General features: G+C 44.1%; 2 protein-coding genes across 2 annotated transcripts; one reads left to right on the forward strand and one right to left on the reverse strand.

Annotated features, from left to right (window-relative positions):
* Positions 1-549: 549 nt before the first annotated feature.
* Positions 550-12,307, forward strand: LOC132084174 (G protein-activated inward rectifier potassium channel 1-like). Its single transcript, XM_059489218.1, has 3 exons — positions 550-1,200; positions 8,291-8,507; positions 10,254-12,307. Exons 1-3 carry the CDS (start codon positions 550-552, stop codon positions 10,823-10,825), a joined length of 1,440 nt encoding a protein of 479 aa, XP_059345201.1. The 3' UTR covers positions 10,826-12,307.
* Positions 12,308-13,686: 1,379 nt separating this feature from the next.
* LOC132084033 (acrosin-like) lies at positions 13,687-19,835 on the reverse strand. The gene is made up of 5 exons (XM_059489030.1): positions 19,765-19,835; positions 18,611-18,820; positions 17,185-17,450; positions 15,166-15,311; positions 13,687-14,262 (listed from the first exon to the last, which is right to left on the reverse strand). Exons 1-5 carry the CDS (start codon positions 19,833-19,835, stop codon positions 13,687-13,689), a joined length of 1,269 nt encoding a protein of 422 aa, XP_059345013.1.
* Between the last annotated feature and the right edge of the window lie 440 nt (positions 19,836-20,275).

Here is a 20,275-nt window from a genome sequence, read left to right on the forward strand (position 1 = left end):
TCCAGCGCCGAACCCGCCCCGAGCCCTGGCTCTCCCAGGCACTGCGTCCACAGCCCAGCCCGGCGCGGGGCGGGGTCTCTCCCCGGCCGAGCCACTGTCTCCACAGCCCAGCCCGGATCACCCCGGACCGGCCTAGTCCCCCCTCCCCATCCCGGCTCTCCCAGCCCCAGCCCCAGCCCCAGCTCCTCTCTCCCGGCCCAGCCCCTCTCCACAGCCCAGCCCAGCCCGGCTCTCCCCGCCCCATCCCAACCCCTCTCTCCCCGCCCCATCGCGGCTCTCCCCGCCCCAGCCCAGCCCGGCTCTCCCTACTGGCTTGCTTGCTCCTACAGCCGTCTGCCCGCTCAGGCTGCAGCTGCTCCAGCCGTTCTCCTGCCCCGCTGGCGATTGGGCAGCGCTGGCAGCACCGCTCCAGCTCCGGCTCCGCGGGCATCCCGGAGCTCCCCGCGCCCCGGGGGTTGGCGGCCGCAGCGCGCAGGCAGCGCGGTGCGCTCAGCCTCCCGCCCCGCCGCATCCCCGGCGTGCCCGCCGAGCCCCCGTGCAGCCGAGGGCATGGCAGCCGTGCGCAGGAAGTTTGGGGACGAGTACCAGGCCGTGGGCCTGGCCCGCTGCAGCGCCCGCAGGGAGCGGCAGCGCTTCGTGGACAAGAACGGGCGCTGCAACGTGCAGCACGGCAACCTGGGCGGCGAGAGCAGCCGCTACCTCTCCGACTTCTTCACCACGCTGGTGGACCTCAAGTGGCGCTGGAACCTGCTCATCTTCCTGCTGACCTACACGGTGGCCTGGCTGGTGATGGCCTCCATGTGGTGGGGCATCGCGTACCTGCGCGGGGACCTGCAGCAGGCGCACGGTGACTCGTACAGCCCGTGCGTGGCCAACGTGTACAACTTCCCCTCCGCCTTCCTCTTCTTCGTGGAGACCGAGGCCACCATCGGCTACGGGCACCGCTACATCACGGAGCGCTGCCCCGAGGGCATCGTGCTGTTCCTCTTCCAGTCGCTGCTGGGCTCCGTGGTGGACGCGTTCCTCATCGGCTGCATGTTCATCAAGATGTCGCAGCCCAAGAAGCGAGCCGAGACCCTCATGTTCAGCCGCGCCGCCGTCATCTCGCAGCGCGATGCCAAGCTCTGCCTCATGTTCCGTGTGGGCAACCTCCGCAACAGCCACATGGTGTCTGCCCAGATCCGCTGCAAGCTCATCAAGGTGAGGCGGTGGCACAGGGTGGCACCTGGGTGGCGGGGGTGACACGGGTAGAGGTGGGCACAGAGGGCAGCAGCGTGAGGTTTCTCCTGTGTAGCCGGTGCTGGTGATGCCAGCTGGCAGCTCTGCCCTGCCCCGTGCTGTCCCTTGGCTGGGGCGGTGGGAAGGACTGTGCAAGATTTTTCCTGTTCGCAGCAGGAGCCGTGAAAGAGCCAAGCAGGTGTAGGGAAAAATTGTCTCATCAGAGAGCCCCCAGTGGATTGCGAGGCTGGCAGAAAGTCAGGATGGAGGGATGGATGTGTCAGGATGCAGGACAGCTCCAAGGATGGGTACTGAGGCATGCTGCTTAGCAGATGATGGCTGGGAATAAGGAATTGATTTGTGGTGGTATTAAACTAGGATAAAGATCAACCTTGACCTCCTCTTCCTCTTGGAGGAACTTGGTGAGCTTTAACTTGCAGTCCCATATCCCAGCTATGTTCCAGCTAGTGACCTGAGAGCATTTCAGAGGGATTGTATAGATGCTCCTTTGATTGTCACCAGTATCTGTTTATTAATCACTGACAATGACCAGTAGAATTCAGAATGGAAAAAAAAAAAACTGGGATTCAAAGGGGAATATAAAAAACAAACCAAAACCAAACCACAAAACAACAACAACAACAAAAAACAAACCCAAAGCAAACAAACAAAAACACCCAGAAGAGTTTGGCAGTCACAAAGGTCCAGAAGATAAATTGGGCTGGAACAGAATGGAAGAAAAGCACTAAAATCCTAAGCAATGTATAATCTCACAGCAGCTGTGACTTGTCAGGGGAGCATCCTTGGTGAGGAGCTCTGTCTGAAGCTCCTAAGCTGTCAGAAGCTGGATCCCAGTGATGAGATTAATTTCAGGATATCATATTTGAGTGTTATAAATGTTCTATCTGGTAATTCTCTCTGGCCTATTTAATAATCTGCATGAATAAACATGAAGCAGTAGGTGTTGGGGCAGTGGTAAATATGAATTATAAGTCTGTGTTAAATATGAGTGGTAAATCTGTTCTGTGCTGAATGCCATCCTGAGCTGTGAATTTTTCTTGCTACATAATACCACTTAAAATGGAGAATCTGCTAAGGTTTAAAAAGAAAATGTTTATATATCTATATCTATGGGAACAAGCTGTCAGGAGTTACACTGGAGCAATTTTTGTAGGAATTGGAAAGCCAGCTGAACCATGGTTTTTGTTGCTTTATCCTCCAGAAATCTCCTTGAAAGTGTTTAATTCTATCATTCAGAATGGAATGCAGGTCAAAGTGGAATAAAAGTGGTGTCACATTGTGTTTTTACAGAGAGGGCAACTAATTTTCTTTTGAAATAAGACACCAAGTACACAGCCTGATGTCCTTTCTGCTGACAATTCTATTGCTACACAATGCTGGTGACTGGGCCAGAAAACTGAAGGACATTTGATGGACCTGCATGACCATGGTATCTTAGGATAGCTGTTTTGTTGGCCAGACTATGAATCAGTGAGCAATTCTTAATTTTATTTTTTTTTAATATGATCATCATGTTGTCTTCAAGCTGCTTTGTGACCTTTGACAAACACCAGCTATGAGCAGAAGATTTAAAATTGAGTGTGCAGTAACTGCCCCCTCAGTCCTCATTGCAAGGTGTGGTATTTCTGTAAATCCTGGTCACTGAACTGGACACACCGTTCTGGGAGCCACTGGTGGCTCTCCAGGTCACCCTTGAATTTCCATCAGCTGCTTTAAAGGGACGTTTTGTGTCCTGTAAATTAGGGTGGATGTGCCAGAATTTGCTTGCTGTCTTCAGCAAATCCTTTTGAGCTCTGCCCTCTGTACTTCCCTGCAGCCAGCTCCTGCACCTGATCAGGTAGCCAGAATTTTCTTTTGTACTGGTGCCACAGTGAATAAATGTGAATAAACACATCACATTTTTGTACTTGAGCTAGGAGATATATTCAGCAGTGAATGTGGTGTTTCGCTGAGACCAATGGAGCTCTGAGGATTTACCTTTGTACACTAACCTGAGTTTGTCTGAACAGCATTTCCTGACAGTGTGATGATGCCCTGGTCCATTCAGTGGAATAAAATGGTGCTGCCACACTGGGCTGGCTTTTCTTTGGGTCCAGCAGCATGGCAAAGTGATACCATGCAAAAGTCCGTGGCTCTATTTAAAATGAGTTATGGAGAGCTTGGAAGACAATTACAAGATTAATTGTGTGTTTTTCAGCAAAGACTTTTCCAGAAATCCAAGTCTTTTCTAGTTTACATAGAGTGCTACAGAAGCTGGGAAAAGCAAAATCCTGGGGCAAGAAACAGAAAAGAAAAGCTATTTGGAGCTAGCTGCTGAAAATGTGCAGTTTCAGGTCCTGGACTTTTTAAAGTCACAATGAACTGTATTTTTCTGCCTTGATTCCTGGACCTTTCTAGTGTGCCTAAGGCAGCAGCCACAAGTATGGCAATCAATATTGATTTTGTAAAACTCAATCACAGTACACATTTGTACATTCTCTTGATGTGGCTACATATGTCATTAATAAACATGATAGCATGGTCATCTATACAGTATTTCAGCTAGTATAGGACATTTTGATTCAGAAGGAATGTAAAATCATCTTAGCCTGTTTTCAACAACAGTTTTAACATTAGTTTCATTAGTACCATTAATAACAATAGTTTCAACATGTGCTAACAATAGTTTTAAAAATGCAGTTGTGAAATATGATAGCCACAGGGCAGTGAGCTTTGGGTTAGAACCAGCAGGCGCCTGTTCTTTAGGCTGTACTTACTAACAGCTTTGAATGAGCTGAAAGCAAACAAAATTGTACCAGAAAGTTTGCAGATGGCAGGTGACAGGCATTGGAAGTAAGTAAGAAGACCCATTATATTGTGATTTCAGTAGGCTGATAAGTAGGGCAGAAAGTGCAAAACAAAAGAGATTTTTAATATTACAGAATTGTTCAGATTGGAAGAAACTTCAGGAAGTTTGGGGTCCAACCTTCTGCTGAAAGCATGGTGAGCTAGATCAGACCAGGTTATTCTGGGCTTTTTCCAATATAGTTTTGGAAACCTCTGAGAAAAAAAACCTGCACAGTCTTGCTGGGCAAGCTTTTCCACAGCTTAATTGTCCTCATGATGAAAATATTTTCCTTCAATCCAATCCAATCCAAACTTCCCTTGTTTCAGTTTATACCTGTTGTCTCTCATTCCTGCCAGGTACCTCTGTGAAAAGCCAGGCTCTGTCTTGGTCGTGTTCCTCTCATGTTCCTCATCCCTGTTGGGGTGTTTGTTAGATCCTCCTCCATGCCTTCTCTGCTTTGGTCTGAGCAAGCCCAGCTCACACAGGTCCTATTTACAAGCAGACTAAAATAAAAAGCAGCAGTGATCCTAGGAATTCTCTCCAGTGGAGCTCCAGGTGTAATGTCACAACTGATAAACTCCACACAAATCTTCAGCGATGGTATCCAAGTAACAAGATCATTTTATTCCATTGTTCCATAGACTTCATATTCCAGTAATACAAAATACAATAACACTTCTTGCAAGCTGATAGTCTGAGTGTGGGGGAGGAGCAATGAGCATGTACCAATTCAGCATTTTCTAGATTTTTTTCTAGATATGTTTCTCTACAATATTAAGCTTGATGGTGCTCCATCTTTTGAGTCCCACTTTTTCTGCTCCAGTGCTTGATTAGTTCACCTGGATATCAAAACATAATTATGTGAGTTCTCTCATGAGTGAAGTGGCAGAGGGATAATAATAATGATAATGATAATAATAATAATAAAGCTGCATTATCTCTACAGGGAGATATGCATGTTTATGCATAAACAGGGTTTAGAAAAGCAAAGAGAATTAATAAAGGATGGGAGTGAAGATTTAAAGAGCAGGATGTATTTGTTCAGACACTAAAACAGACTTAAGTGGTGATGCAGTAGAAGCCTGCCTTGTAATAAAAACTGAAACAAAGATGCAGTGGCAGAAAGTTAAAGACACAGGAGTCTTTTTTGCATTTTAAATTTTTTTTTACTTACCTGTGATGCAATTAACCTTTAGAGGAATTCTTTGAGACTTTTAGATTATCCCTCTCTGACCACATTTAAATTGCAGGCTAGGGCATTTCTAATTCATTGTTGCCTTGTTCAGCATGTATTAATCTGCAAAATTTCCTTGTCTTTGTGTTATGCGGATGGTGAAAATAAAGAGTCACAAGTGTTCCTTCCAGACTTATTCCTGACATTTCATAGCCCTCTGTCTTCTTGTTTTGTGATCCTCTGAGTAAAGCTGTAGATGTAAATGTAAATATAAAACAAAGGTCACTGGCTAGGAGGCTGAGCCTGTTGGGGCTATTAAGCTCTCTTCATTCAGGTTAACCTATTTTTATTCAACAAACAAGTTTAAAAATCCTCCATGCCCTGCATAAATCAATCCTGCATGTAAGATCCTGAATACCTCAAATAAAACCTTCTGCTTTCTCCCAGATGTGTTACCTCTCATCATCCTGGCTGGGTTTGTTTACTATTGAATGGGTTTGATTGAAGACTTCCACAAAGAAAAACGCTGTGTAGATCAAACAATTCTCAAGTCAGGCAACAGTTTGTGCAAAATGGCACATTTTTTGTCTAGGTAGATGCGTTTGATGAAGATTTGGGACAATTTGAGATTTAGATGTTGGCTCATACTGGTTAGAACAAAGATTATACCTGGGCAATCAATTTGTGCACCCACTGCAAGAACAGCAGCCCGGCAGCAAAAGCAGTGTTGGTCTGCAGCTTAGCTCTGCAGGAAAAGAGAAAAGATGATTTTGCACTAGGCTGATTCCACCTTTGCTTATAACAGACTGTCATGACTGCTGTGGAAGTGTTGATAACTTTTATCTCACAGTAACATCACTTTCATCTCACAGTAAATCTCACAAAGAGATTTTTATCTCTTTACCTTTCAGATCATAAATAATTTGTGAAAATGCTTTCACATGCAATCAGCTGATATTTTCTCTGTCTTCATCAGCAAAGGAGAAACTGAATCTTGGCCTCCTGTGTAGGAATGTGCCCTGGAGTGACTAAATTATCTTTTGGCTTCTTAAAAAAAGGAAAAAGTTCAGAAGTTTCTCTCCTCAATGAGGTGAAAAGACACTTCATAGGACCTTGGGGACTTCACCTCAAACTTAAGGACGGCCAAGTGGACAGAGGCCAAAAGGTCCTGCCTAAGCAATTCACTAGAAAAAAAGAGAACAAAGGAACTAAATTGGTTTTGTGGGGTGTTTTACCAGGAACAAGAACCTCTTGCCCCTGGCTTGGTTTTTCTCTATAAAGAGCTTTGTTATTTTGCCTGTTTTTAAAATATTTCTGTTTCCAACACTACCACAGAAGCCATCCTGCTGGTTTTATGTCATTTGAGGTGGCTGAGCTATCTCAGGTGTGATAGAGACCTCCAAGAGCTTATCAGACCTGGCTCAAAGAAACCCCTGAATCACTCCTGTGCAGGGGAGAACTTTGTTACTTAGACAGGAAGAATATTTCTTCCTCAGCAGCAAAACAAGCAGGTAGCACAAAGATGAAACCATGGATTGTATTTAATAATGAGCTGTGCTCCAGCTGCTGCCTAGCTGGGTATGTAATCCCCAGTAAATACTAGGCAGTTATAAAATCAGCATTTTTAAGGTCCATGTGAAGAGGGGAGACAATATGAAGATCAACTATTTGCTTGGGGATTTTCTTTAAAGACAGAAACTTTCTTAAAAGAACACTAGGCAGATCTGAGTTGATGGAAAACTGCTGCCTTTGGCTTGCTCTCAGTGAACAAGGTTTCCAAAATGCAGCACAATTAAAACTATTTATTTGTTTATTTATGATAGTAGAACTTATAATAATATTACTAGAAATATAGATAGTATAGATAAATATATATAGATAATAGAAATATATATATATAAATATAGGTAGTAGAAATATAATAATATTTATTTATTTATTTATAATCAGTAGTCATCTTCTTGAAGAGTTAAGTGCTTTTTGGTCAGAAATAAACAGGAAAGATTTGAAATAGGATTTATTTATCAGCTGTGCAAAGCTGCTAATTTTGGTGGGCAGTTTCCACCAGACACCTTCAAAGCAATCACATGAGGAGCTACCTGGCCAAGTGATGTAATTTTTAGTTAGACTTTGAATACCAGGAAAATTTGGAGAGAAGCCTGTGGGGTAGAGGGAAGCTGCTATGTCAGTATTTTTATTGAAGCCATGGAATGATGGGAAGAAGAATGAGGCACTTTGTTTAATAATAAGTTCAGTTTGTTAAGGTTAATATGCAGTAGGTGGTACAAGCAAGGGGTGAGAGCATCATCAGCATCAATTCAGGTGATTTGTGAAAATGCCACTCACCAGATACACTGTGCAATTAATGTGGTGGTTACCTTTGAGTTAGTACATCACAGTGCCAAACAAAAGTTAGTAACATACAAAAATAACAGAACATTAATTCAAACATCAGAATAAAATGTGTCCAGCTTCAGATTTTGGTCTCATTAACAGGAACTTTTGCCACAGGGTATTCATGTTGAACATCCATTACAAGGCATGTAGTGTGTGGTACATGACATTTTTTGTCAAAAATAAATGTATATTAAAAAGATATAAAAATAAATAGATATTAGATATATAAAATATATAATATATAACTAAAATAATAAATTATATAATAATTAAATTTAGAAAAATATATCTTAATATATTATTAATAATGCATTATAATATAATGATATATAATTATATAATGATATAATTAATAATATTGTAACATATAAGATATAAATATACACACACACACACACACACATATATATATATATATATGTCACAGTAAAGTTTGTAGGTGGTGATGAGATCCAGTGGCATAATAAGAAAAGTCAACCTTGATCTTGCATAGCACCCTCACAGTATTTAGCATTATTTCATCTCCATGATGAAGCCCCCAGACCTACCACATGCAGCTGATAATATCATGCAAGAGGCAGATTTAAACTTTATTGCATTGATTTTATGTTTTGCCTCACACAGTGATTACTAAATCATCTTTTTCTCTTTAGTCCAGACAGACACCGGAGGGGGAATTTCTGCCACTGGACCAGTGTGAGCTGGATGTTGGATTTGGAACTGGAGCTGACCAGCTGTTTTTGGTTTCCCCTTTAACCATCTGCCATGAAATCAACTCAGAAAGCCCCTTTTTCTGTCTCTCACAAAGATCCCTGAGGAGTGAGCAATTTGAAATCGTTGTCATCCTCGAAGGAATCGTTGAGACCACCGGTAAGGCTTGGAATAATCTGCATACTCTGATTTTTAATCTTTGTTTTTTTCAGTGCTGATATTTTTAGCAAGGCAGCTGTTGGTGCTGCATGCTGCAGCATTTCCTGCCATATGCTGCAGAGCTGCAGTGGCTCTCACAAGGAACAGAGACCTCCCTTCCCCACAGGGCTTGGCACTGCCAATCCCCAGAGTGGCCAGCAAGGGACACAGCCTGCCACTCTGTGTGCCACAGCTCAGTGCTTTTATGAGGCCTCTGTTTTAGGGATCATCACTCTGAAAGAAAGCTGAACTTTAAAATTTGCCAGTGCTGCAAAGTTCCTTTCAGCCTAGTGTGGTATTTTCTGGTTCCCCAGGATGAAGGAGGTATTGAGAATCTGACTCGATGTTCTTAGAAGGCTAATATAATATAATATAATATAATATAAATAATTGTTTTATATAATATATAAAATATTAAAATAGATAAATAAACCTATATATTATTATATTATATTACATTACATTATATTACATTACATTACATTACATTACATTACACTATATTATACTATATTGTATTATACTATATTTTATTATACTATATTGTATTATATTATACTGTATTATACTATACTGTATTATACTACATTGTGTTATATTTTAAGGAATACTCTACTAAAACTATACTAAACAATAGAGAAAGGAAGCAGACAGAAGGCTACAAAGAATGATAATGAAAACTCATGACTGACTCCTCATAGTCTGGCACAGCTGGTTGTGATTGGTCATTAATTAAAAACAATTCACATATTGGATCAGAAATCTCCAGACCACATTCCAAAGCAGCAAAACAGGGAGAAGCAATCAGATAATTATTGTTGTCATTCTTTTCTGAGGCTTCTCAGCTTCCCAGGAGAAGAAATCCTGGCAAAGGGATTTTTCCAGGAAATATGACAGTGACAGCCTAGCTTACACTGACTTGAATTCAGAGTAAGAAATTCATTATTATACATAATTATACAGACAAATTTGACTGAATTTTTTCTGAATTTTGACTGAATTATTCTCTCAAGGCTGAATTGGGATTATTCAGCCTGGAAAAGGGAATCTTTGGGATGACCTAATTGCTTCCAATACTCAACATGGAGAAGAAAATTAATTCTGTCCCAGCTAAAACCAGCACACAAGCTAATACTGTTTTATTTTATATTTTGCTATGGCTTGGTTGCAAGTCTGCATAAAAATGTAGTCAGTCAATTAGAGGCACTCCATTGACTGGACAATCAGATTGTCTAGGAACAACTGCCCCATTTTATAACCTATAAAATCGTTGGCTTGCTGGCTGAAATTTATTTTCATCTGTCAGCCTCTGGCAAGCAGTAGTTCCTTCTCCCAAGAAACAGTATTACTTACTCTCTCAAGTCTGAATAGGGATTTTTCAGCCTGGAAGAGGGAAACTTTGGGATGACCTAATTGCTTCTAATACTAGAAACAATAAAGAAAATTAATTCTGTCCCAGCTGAAACCAGCACACAAGCTAATACTGTTTTATTTTATACTTTGCTATGGCTTGGTTGCAAGTCTGCATAAAAATTTAGTCAGTCAATGACTGTCAGAAGATTGTCTAGGAGCAACTGCCCCATTTTATAACCTATAAAATCACTGGCTTGCTGGCTGAAATTCATTTTTATCTGTCAGCCTCGTGTATTTTTGGTTCCATGTGCCAGTCTGCTTGCTCACATGGAATGCTCTTGTCCATTTGCACAGGAATGACGTGCCAAGCCAGGACCTCCTACACAGAGGATGAAGTGCTGTGGGGTCACAGGTTCCTGCCAGTCATGTCTCTGGAAGATGGATTTTTCCGTGTCGATTATTCTCAGTTCCACGCCACCTTTGAAGTCCCCACTCCTCCTTACAGTGTCAAAGAGCAAGAAGAAAGCCTGTCCCAGTCATCTCTCTTGAACAGTCCTTTTGAGAAGAAAAGCAGAAGAGAACAGGTTTGTCCTCTTGACTGTGCTGATGCTACAGGAGAGAAGAACAAGCTCCCTGCTAAACTCCAGAAGATCAGCTCGAGGAAGGAGGGCCTTCCACCAAGAGCCCTGAGAATGAGTTCCTGTAACACACAGAAGAATTTCAGCACTGGAGATCTCTTGGAAATTGAAGAAATAAGTCCCATGTCTGATGGTGAAGACAGTGATCACAGGATGCAGCTGAAAGGCTTAAAAATAAATGCCAAGGCTCTGACTCAGTCAACCAGCAAGCTCGAGTTACAGAAGGATTTTCCAGGTATGGGCACCCTAGAGGTGAAATTGGAAGATAATTTCCCTGCCAAACTTTGAAAAATGAACTCTGATTACTTCTTTCAAGAGCTGAAGAAACACAAGTTGCTGATAAACTGCATTTGAGACTGCTGCCTTGGAAGAGTTGTATCACAGTAAAGTCACAACTTGGTTTTGCTGCTTTCAGGAAGAATGATCCTTTTTGTATAATTGTTCTGTACAGATCCAATCTAGGTAGCATAGCAGGACTTTGAGGGACAGTAAGGTTACCCTGTCATGCCAAAGAGGTTCCTGCCCTGATAATGCTTGTCAGCATGCTCATTGCAAATCCAGCCTGTCTTCCGTGTATGCAGATGCTTTTTCACAAAGCAAGGATCAGATCCTCAGGCACAGATGGAAGCAAGAAGGGTGTAAGAGCAGCTGGAGCCTGGTTTTGTGCAGCTCAGGTCCTGGAGTGCTCCTGAAGGGCAGAACATCAGAGCACAGGAGGAGTATGTGACACTGCTCAGCCCTAGCCCAGCTGTCTCTTTGCAAAGAGCCTTTCCTGCTCCATCCTTCTTTCCCAGTGACTGTGGCACACTCCCTGTGTGCTCCCAGTGTCTCATCCATGGTTTTTCAGGTGAGGAAGCAGTGTGCAATAACCATTTGGGTCATGTGGCCCACATGAGCTCTCCTAAACGTGAGGATCTTTATCCTGTCCAGAATTAGACCTCAGCATTTGATTTGGTGGAACATGTGCTGAATTTTAATGGCCATATCACCACTCACTGTGAAGGAAACTTGAGATCAGTAGCTCAGATTCTTGGCATGTTTTATACTGCAATTAAATGACATTTCAGTTTGGAGACATTGTAAGTAAATAAATAAAAGCCAAGTGCTAAATAATGCTCAGTCATTACACATCTCAGAGTTTTACTAATGAATGGTAGTCTTTGGTGTTGCTAATTTTCATTTTGTTACATTTGCCTTCTCCATTTATATATGATTCTCAGTAATTTTGTAGATTTGTTATTTATTGCTATTCAGCTCAATCCACCTCTGTCTGTGAGAGAGGCTTTTTCTTTCCTGGTTGGTAGTAATTATAAACACACCCTGCTGTTTGTAAACAGTGTTCAGTGCTCAGCATCCAGTGTTCATCACCAGACCACTCTCCAATAAAGGATCAATTCTGCTCTTGTTACATGGACAAAATTCAGTCAGATTTAATTATAAGGGGGGCAATGGCCATGTTGTTTGCTAATGCATTCCTTGATGGTAAAATTATGTATCCAGGCTATGAACAGCTTGGCTTGCAGAACTCACTATTTCTTTTGATCTGTCTACAGTGTGAAACTGGAAAATGCTGTTTTATGCAGGGTTAAGATGTGCTGCTTTGTTGTTGTTTACCTGTTCTCAACATGAATTTCAACAATATATATGTGCTAAAATCTGTATTTTCATTTATCAACTGTATTTGTATGGAGTACTTAGATGACAGCATGAAGTCTTAAGTGATGATGACTCTCCCTACTCTCCAGAGCTGCCAAAATTAGTATAAAATAAAATTACATCCACCTCAGGTCTCAGGTGTTCTTTGCTCAAATGTGCATGTGTGTGTTGGAGCAGAGCAGCTGCAGGAGATGAGGCCCCACCCTTGGGCACACTCCCCCTCTGCTGTGGGGCAGAGTCATAGTATTAATTAATTGTTAATGAGCAACGGCGCTAATTATCAATGAGTTACCCAACTTAGAGGCCAATGTTTTTTACACTGCCACTTATAAAATAATTAAACCTCCTAATTTCTATACACACTGACACACAAAAATTAACTTACAGAAAAAGTAATTGGACCTCGGAGCACTTCACCATAGGAGAATGGGTGAGTATAGATCTATACAGAATAAATAAATATCACCTAAAATGTTGAATTGACTCCAAGGCTTTGGAATGCTGAATGCTTTATATTATATTATATTATATTATATTATATTATATTATATTATATTATATTATATTATATTATATTATATTATATTATATTATATTAATCTATACTACAAAGAATCCTAAAGAAAACTCATGACTGTCTCCTGACAGTCAGGACACAGCTTGGGCCTGATAGGCTAATTAACATAAACAATTCTTGTATTTACAGGGAATGTCCCAAGAAAGGCAGGAATGATGAATCTGATCCCATGTTCTCAGAAGGCTAAGTTATTATTTTATAATGCTATATTGTATTAAAAAAACACTACACTATACTAAAGAATACAGAAAGGATACTTACTGAATACTAAAAAGATAATAATGAAAACTTGTGACTCTTTCCAGAGTCTTGACACAGCTTGGCCCTGATTGGCCAATGAGTCAAAACAATTCACATGAAACCAACGAAACAACCACCTGTGGGTAAACAATCTCCAAACACATTCCACATGAGCAAAACACAAGAGAAACAAATGAGATAAGAATTGTTTCCCTCTTACTCTGAGGCTTCTCAGCTTCCCAGGAGAAAAATCCTGGGCGAAGGGATTTTTCAGAGAATGTGAATGCCACATCTCCTGAGTCACAAGAGAGCCCAGTTTCAAGTCCCACACCCAGGGATCCCCCTGATGGGCAGCAAAAATTGTTCCCTACTGCTGTCCTCAAGAGCTGTAGCCCCTGTGACCAGTGTTCCCTTCTCCCATCACAGCTCTGTTTTGCTGGTGCCTGGCCTGGGACTCCTTGTCTTGCACAGGAGACTGGACTGGACTGCAAACACGTGCTAACAGTGGCTATAGGCAACTTTATTTCCACAACTAAATTTCAGCATTTGTGTGCGTGCAGAGGAGGAAGATGGGCAGGAGAGAGGACACCTTTGACCCTGAGGCTGCCTTTGGATCAGCAGGCACAGCCCCAGTGTGAAGTGGTCATGGTCCACTGCAGCCTGCGCTGGATCTTCTTCATCCTCCTCCTTCTGTCTTGTTCCCCATGAGGCTCTGCAGCATCTGGTGCACCTGAGTTAGGAAATGCTGCAGTATCTCGTACGGATGTGGCGTGGGAAAGAGAGAGTCTGTTGGCATTGGCTCCACAGAGAAATTTGAGGGCCAGGGTATCTCTGGCATGGTTGCTGCAGTTGGCTGGTAAGTACTGGCTGTAGTAGAGCAGCCTGCCTCTGTTGGTGTTGGTGTTGGCTGCACAGGGGGGGTTGTGCTGAAGGTTGGCTCTGGCGTTGGAGCCTCTGTGACAGTTGTCTGTGGACATGCAGTGGGAGTAGAGGTGGAGCAGCCTGATGGTGTTGGTGTTGGCGTTGGCTGCTCAAGAGGCATTGAGATGCAGGGTGACTCTGGTGCTGAAGTGGCTGTCACAGGTGGGCACACACCCATCTGGATCAGGATCCAGTTGTAGAAGTACTGAGTGGAGGTGTAGACTCCGGGCTGTTTGGCTTTGGCACAGCCTTTCCCCCAGCTGGTCACTCCAACCAGCCAGAAGTAGCTGGCACGGTTGTCTTTGCACACCAGAGGCCCTCCACTGTCACCCTGCAACACAGGAAGGAGGATTAGGGTGGCTGCTCTTGCACATTCCTACACCTCATACATGATGCATAAATTCCATTCAAACACAGGATTCTGTCTGGTCATCATCAACTTCTTCCTCCGAATCCTGATGGTATTTTCAGGGCTGAGTGAAGTGGGAAGAAGTTAATTTCTTCTGATAATGGAGCAATAAATTCTCTTTCTTTGAAAGATTTAGGTGTCCTGTGGCTGCCATCTCATTGTGAATAACTCATTCCTTTCTTTAAAAAAATATCCCACATACTTGGTTTCTATTATAACATTATGTTATAGCCTAAAACTGCATTTAACACGCTACTCAAGAAAATTAACGCAGCTTCACTTTCTAACATGACACATATAATATTCATTTTCATATTTGCGAAAATCATAAAATATGCATTTTTCACACATATTCATGCACCTCATACATGATGCATAAATTCAGTTCAAACAAAGGATTCTGTCTGGTCAGTGTCAGCTTCTTCCTCTTAATCCTAACAGTGTCGTCACAACTGAGCAAGGCAGGAAGAAGTTCATTTCTTCTGATAATGGAGAAATAAATTCTCTTTCTCTGAAAGATTTAGGTGTCCTGTGGCTGCTATCTGGTGTGAGTACCTCATTCCTTTCTTTAAAAAAATATCCCACGTACATAGTTTCTATTTTAACATTATTAGTTTCTATTATTTAACATTATTTCTATTTTAACATTTTGACATTATAACCCTCTATTTTAACATTATGTCATAACCTAAAACTCTATTTAACATGCTACTTGTGTAAATTAATACAGCATAACTTTCTGACATAACACATATAATATTCATTTTAATATCTGTGAAAATCATAAAATGCACATTTTTCAGAATCAAAAATGTCAAGTCCTACCTGGCAGGTGTCCATGGCACCCCGTGGGTAGCCAGCACACAGGTTGTGGGTGTGGATGGCCCCGGCGTACCAGCGGCTGCTGTTGACCAGCCGGATATCCATGAGCCGGACCTTGGCTTCCTGCAGGACATCGCTGGCACCCTGAGCTGGGAGCACAGCAAGGAGTGAGCACCCAGCAGCTCCCTGCCACCTCCACTCCCCTGTCTGGTGTTCTGAGGAGATAACCCAAAACTCCACAACTTTGTGGAAGTTGTAAAGCCGGTATGTTTATTGCAGCGCCGGACGCACGTGGAGATTGCTCTCCTTAAAAGGCATGTGTACCTTTGAGAACTTCAGGTCCCTTTTTATCCCCCTCTCAGATACATATGCATTCAATTTCACAGTAGGTTCATACATATTCATTTTTACAAATTTCATGTGACATTTGCCACTAGTTCTTCTTTTTCAGAAAGAATTCCTAGGTCAGGTTGACCTGCTCTCACAGCAGTCTCTCTGTCTTTCTTTATCACCCTCTGCCTCCCTTTATTTCTGTCCTTCACAGAATCCCTGAGCCTAGGCCTTGCATTCAGCCTACATAGCTATGTTTCAAACTACGGACTTAACTCAAAGATGTACATTTCACCAAAATCAAAATGGATTTCTACCCTGGAAAATTTCCACTTTGCCTCACTGGGGGTGAAGTCATTCCCCTTTGATGCCGGCCAGGGGTCTCTGTACAAATCATGAATGGGATGGAGGCTGCTGTGGAAAGTGCCTTGAGCTGTTTTATTTTCCAGCATCAGTCTCAGTACATGGTTATGATAATGGGAAGATGCCAGCAGCTCACATCTTAGGCAGCAGACCAAGAACTTAATGTTACAACTTACTTTGTAAGTTTGTGTGACCAATCACACAAAGCAAAAGCACATTGACAGTAGTTCCATCCAATTGCTATAAGCACAGGTACCTTTGGTTAAAACAATGTTTGCTTCTTTCAAATATAATACTTGTAAGCTTTACACAGAGCTCCAATATTAAGCTTCAAACTTCCTAATATCTTGCTAGATAAACTTTTCTGTAGCTTAGAGAGTTATTCTAGACAAGCGTTAATACACAGACCATTGTTCTATTTGTCCTTGCTTTTCTACTTTCTAAATAATTTTTCTGCAGACCTATCTCATGGCTGCTGCTTAGCTCTAATCACAGTTCTGCTGTCTCTGGGGCCTGCCTTTTGCAGCTTTCCCAAAACCCTCAGATTTTGTGGATTCCCACAACCAGGGCTTGGCTTTGCCTCTGGAGCAGCTGTTGAAGGTCTGTACCCTATAGGAATGTGCACTGTGTTGATGGAGTGACAAAACTATCCTTTGTCTCCTTGTTTGCTTTATCTCTCTCTCTGAGTGACTGCATTCACACCTCCCTCCAGAGGGGGCATTTGCTGATAACAGCTCTTGAATGTCACTGCATGGCTGATAAGAAATATAACATCCCATTGGGAGATGTGAGCCCAGAGGGAGGAGCCAAGAATTGCTACCCAGATATAATCCAGAGGTTTTGAGACACCAGCACGGCTTTCTCCACTGCATTCCCCAAAGGAACAGCAGCTGTCTCTTCCTCCACTGGATCTTCAGAGGCAGAATACATCCTTCTCTGCAGATCCCCCTGCTCCAACAGAACCCCCCCTGACACTGCAGGAGGGCTGAGCCACAATTCCAATGGCACTGCCACCAACACCCTGACCCACAGGGTGTCAGGCTGGGTTCTGACTCTGTCAGTGTTGTTCTAGTGTACTGCATTGTTTATTTCATCCTTTTATTTTTTTTCCTTCCCTAATAAAGAACTGTTATTTTCTGCTCCCATATTTTTTTGCCTGAGAGCCCCTTAATTTAAAATTTATAGCAATTCAGAGGGGTGGGGACGGTTTACACTCTCCATTTCAGGGAAGGCTCCTGCCTTCCTTAGCAGACTCCGACTCCTGGCTTTCCAAACCAAGACAGCCCAGCTCACCCACAGTGTGGAATAAGTGAATTTTTGGAAGCTCACCTTTAGCACTGGCAGAACTCCATCCAGCAATGTAGCAGGTTTTCAGCTCCGACACCGTGAGCGAGGCATTGGGCACGCAGGCGAGCTGCACGTAGTCGCTGCACTTCACGGGCTCGTCCAGCTCCAGCAGGGCAATGTCATTCTGCTGGGAGTCAGCCGTGTACTCCTGGTGGGCCAGCAGCCTCTTGACGTGGCGCACCTGAGCCTCGGGGCCCAGGTGGCTCAGCTGGGTGGCCCCGATCAGCACGCGCCATTTGGTGACGTTCCTGCAGGGCACAGACAGGGCTGAGAGGGAGCAGAGCCGGCTGCTGGTGATCCCTTGGGATTTGAGCTTTTGTGTTTTTTCGTCTGTGACCGTGTTCACAGGAGTCTTAGGATGAGGGAAGAGATGAGGACCTGACTCCATGTTTCAGAAGGCCTGATTGTCGCAGATATCTTTTCATTAAAAATCCTTTCCTTAGGATTTTTCCATTCTGAGAAGCTGAGAGGCCTCAGAAACAGAATGTAAACAACGGTTATCTGCTGCTGTGGAATGCAACAGGTCGATCCACGATTGGTTTCATGTGGTTGTTTGGAATAAATGGCCAATCATGACAGAGATGGTTCTTTCTCTGTCCAAGCCACAGACCTTTGTTGATTCATTCTTTTCTATTCTTAGCCAGCCTTCGGATGAGAACTTTTTCTTCTATTCTTTTTAGTATAGTTTTAATGTAATATATATCATAAAATAATAAATCAAGCCTTCTGTAACATGGAGTTAGATCTACGTCTCATCCCTCATCCTAAGATCTCTGTGAACACCGTCACATCTTGATTTATTATTTTATGATATATATTACATTAAAACTATACTAAAAGAATAGAAGAAAGGATTTTGTGGGAATCTACAAAATTAGAGGGTTTTGGGAAAGCTGCAAGATGCAAGCTTTAGATACAGCAGAACTGTGGGCCAGAATAAAGCTCTGGATCCAAACCCTCCATCAGAACAGACTCCTTTCCTTCACCATCACCTTAAATCTTCTCTGCCAGAGGTAAACCCAAGGATTAGACGCTGTTATGTGGGGAAGCTCCATCCCACCCCCACCAGAGCTCCTGCAGGCCTGGAATTGTCTCCACACGCCCAGCTGCAGCACCCAGCCAGCCAAAAGCGTCTGTGGGGTGAAACACCACACACCTGCCAGTCCAAAGTGTCTGTGGGGTGAAACACCACACACCCAGCCAGCCCAAAGTGTCTGTGGGGTGAAACACCACACACCCAGCCAGCCAAAAGTGTCTGTGGGGTGAAACACCACACACCCAGCCAGTCCAAAGTGTCTGTGGGGTGAAACACCACAGTGCCTCTATTTGGTTCAGCACCAACGTCCAGACAAACTCAGGCACGTCCTGTCTGGCTATATTGGTAATTATTCCAATATCTCCCCCTTACCTGGCCTGGAGGAAGCAGTGTGCTGCTGTGAGGACCCACTGTGGGCTGATGAGAGACCCTCCACACGTGTGGCCGCTGCCATCTTTCCTGGGGTCCTGGATGCTGACAATCCAGGGCCAGGCCCCGGGCAGGGCCCCTGTGCCAGCCATGATTCTGTAGTCAGCAGTTATGGAGTCGTAGTCAGCCATGGGCCGCTGCCCACAGGTCCCTCTGGAAGCACAAAGTCATTATCAGAGTGATCAGGTTCTGGAATGTTCTGCCCCGGGGAGGTGGTGGAGTCACAATCCCTGGGTGTGTTTAACAAAGTCTGGATGTGGCTCTGGGTGCCAGGGTTGAGTTGAGGGGTTGGGGCTGGGTTGGACGCGATGATCTTAAAGGTCTCTTCCAACCCGGTGATTCTGTGATTTCCCTCAGCTCTGCTGGAGAAATACATCTGGGGAAACACTCTGCTGGGTGCCATCCCTGGATGTGTTTAACAAAGCCTGGATGTGGCTCTGGGTTCCAGGGTTTAGTGGAGAAGATGTTGGGCCTGGGTTGGACTCGATGATCTTGGAGGTCTCTTCCAACCTGGTCATTCTGTTCTGTCCTTTGTGCTCACACCATTCCCACGAGGTCATTTCCTCTGCAGTGCTCACCAGTGACACCAGGACAAGAGGACACAGCCTCCAGCTGTGCCAGGGGGAGTTTAGGCTGGGCATGAGGAAAAAATCCTTCACAGAAGGAGTGACTGGGCACTGGGATGTGCTGCCAGGGAGGTGGGCACTGCCCTGGGTGTGTTTAAACAAGGCTGGATTGATACTGGGTACCAGGCTTTGGTTGAGGTGTTGGGGCTGGGTTGGACTCAATGATCTTGGAGGTCTTTTCCAACCTGGTCATTATGGGAATTTTGGGACTGGGGAGGTGGTGGAGTCACCATCCCTGGATGTGTTTAACAAAGCCTGGATGTGGCACTGGGTGCCAGGGTTTAGTGGAGAAGATGTCTGGGCTGGGTTGGACTCAATGATCTTGGAAATCTCTTCCAACCTGGTCATTCTGTGTTTCTGTGAATTCTGTGATTACTGCCCTGCCCATTCTGGCTCCTTCTGCCTCCTCCCACATGGAATTTGGAGTGTGACAGGGGGAGACAAGCCCTCTCCCAGAGCCTGGGGCCATACCTGCAGTTGTCCCAGGTGCCATGTGCAGGTGTGTATGCAGCCAGGAGGATGAGGAGGTACAGCAGGCTCATCACTGCCAGCTGAAAGAAACAAAGGCTTGTCTCTTCCAGAGCAGCCTGTGAGCCGAGTGCCTGCAGCAGCTGCACTGCCCCTGGCACCTGCAGCCCTGGGGCTGATGTCACAGACTGGGTGGTTCCAGGTTCTGGGCACGGTGGCCTCAGAGGGCAGGGAAAGGCCACAGCCTTAGAGAAACACAGGATGGTTTGGGCTGGGAGGGACCTTGAAGGTCACACAAGGAAAAAGGGGTCCCGTGCCTGCAAAATGACAAATCTGGCACAAAGGGAAAGTCACTCCAAAGGCTTCCCCAAAGGGAGCAGAGGGACACCCAGGTCCCTCTAAGGGAGTAGAGGGACACCAAGGTACCCAAAAAGGAGCAGGAGGACACCCAGGTTCTCCTGAGGGAACAGAGGGACACCCAGATTCCTCAAAGGGAACAGAGGGACACCTGGGT

Source organism: Ammospiza nelsoni, chromosome 26 (assembly GCF_027579445.1).
Source record: "Ammospiza nelsoni isolate bAmmNel1 chromosome 26, bAmmNel1.pri, whole genome shotgun sequence".
In the NCBI taxonomy this organism is placed as follows: Eukaryota; Metazoa; Chordata; class Aves; order Passeriformes; family Passerellidae; genus Ammospiza; species Ammospiza nelsoni.

Coding starts and splice junctions, on each gene's coding strand:
- LOC132084174 (XM_059489218.1), top strand. CDS start 550: ATGGCAGCCGTGCGCAGGAAGTTTGGGGACGAGTACCAGGCCGTGGGC. Junction 1,201..8,290: donor TCCGCTGCAAGCTCATCAAG/GTGAGGCGGTGG, acceptor TTTTCTCTTTAG/TCCAGACAGACACCGGAGGG. Junction 8,508..10,253: donor AGGAATCGTTGAGACCACCG/GTAAGGCTTGGA, acceptor CCATTTGCACAG/GAATGACGTGCCAAGCCAGG.
- LOC132084033 (XM_059489030.1), bottom strand. CDS start 19,835: ATGAGCCTGCTGTACCTCCTCATCCTCCTGGCTGCATACACACCTGCA. Junction 17,451..18,610: donor CACTGCTTCCTCCAGGCCAG/GTAAGGGGGAGA, acceptor TGTGCCCTGCAG/GAACGTCACCAAATGGCGCG. Junction 15,312..17,184: donor GAGTTCTGCCAGTGCTAAAG/GTGAGCTTCCAA, acceptor CTGTGCTCCCAG/CTCAGGGTGCCAGCGATGTC.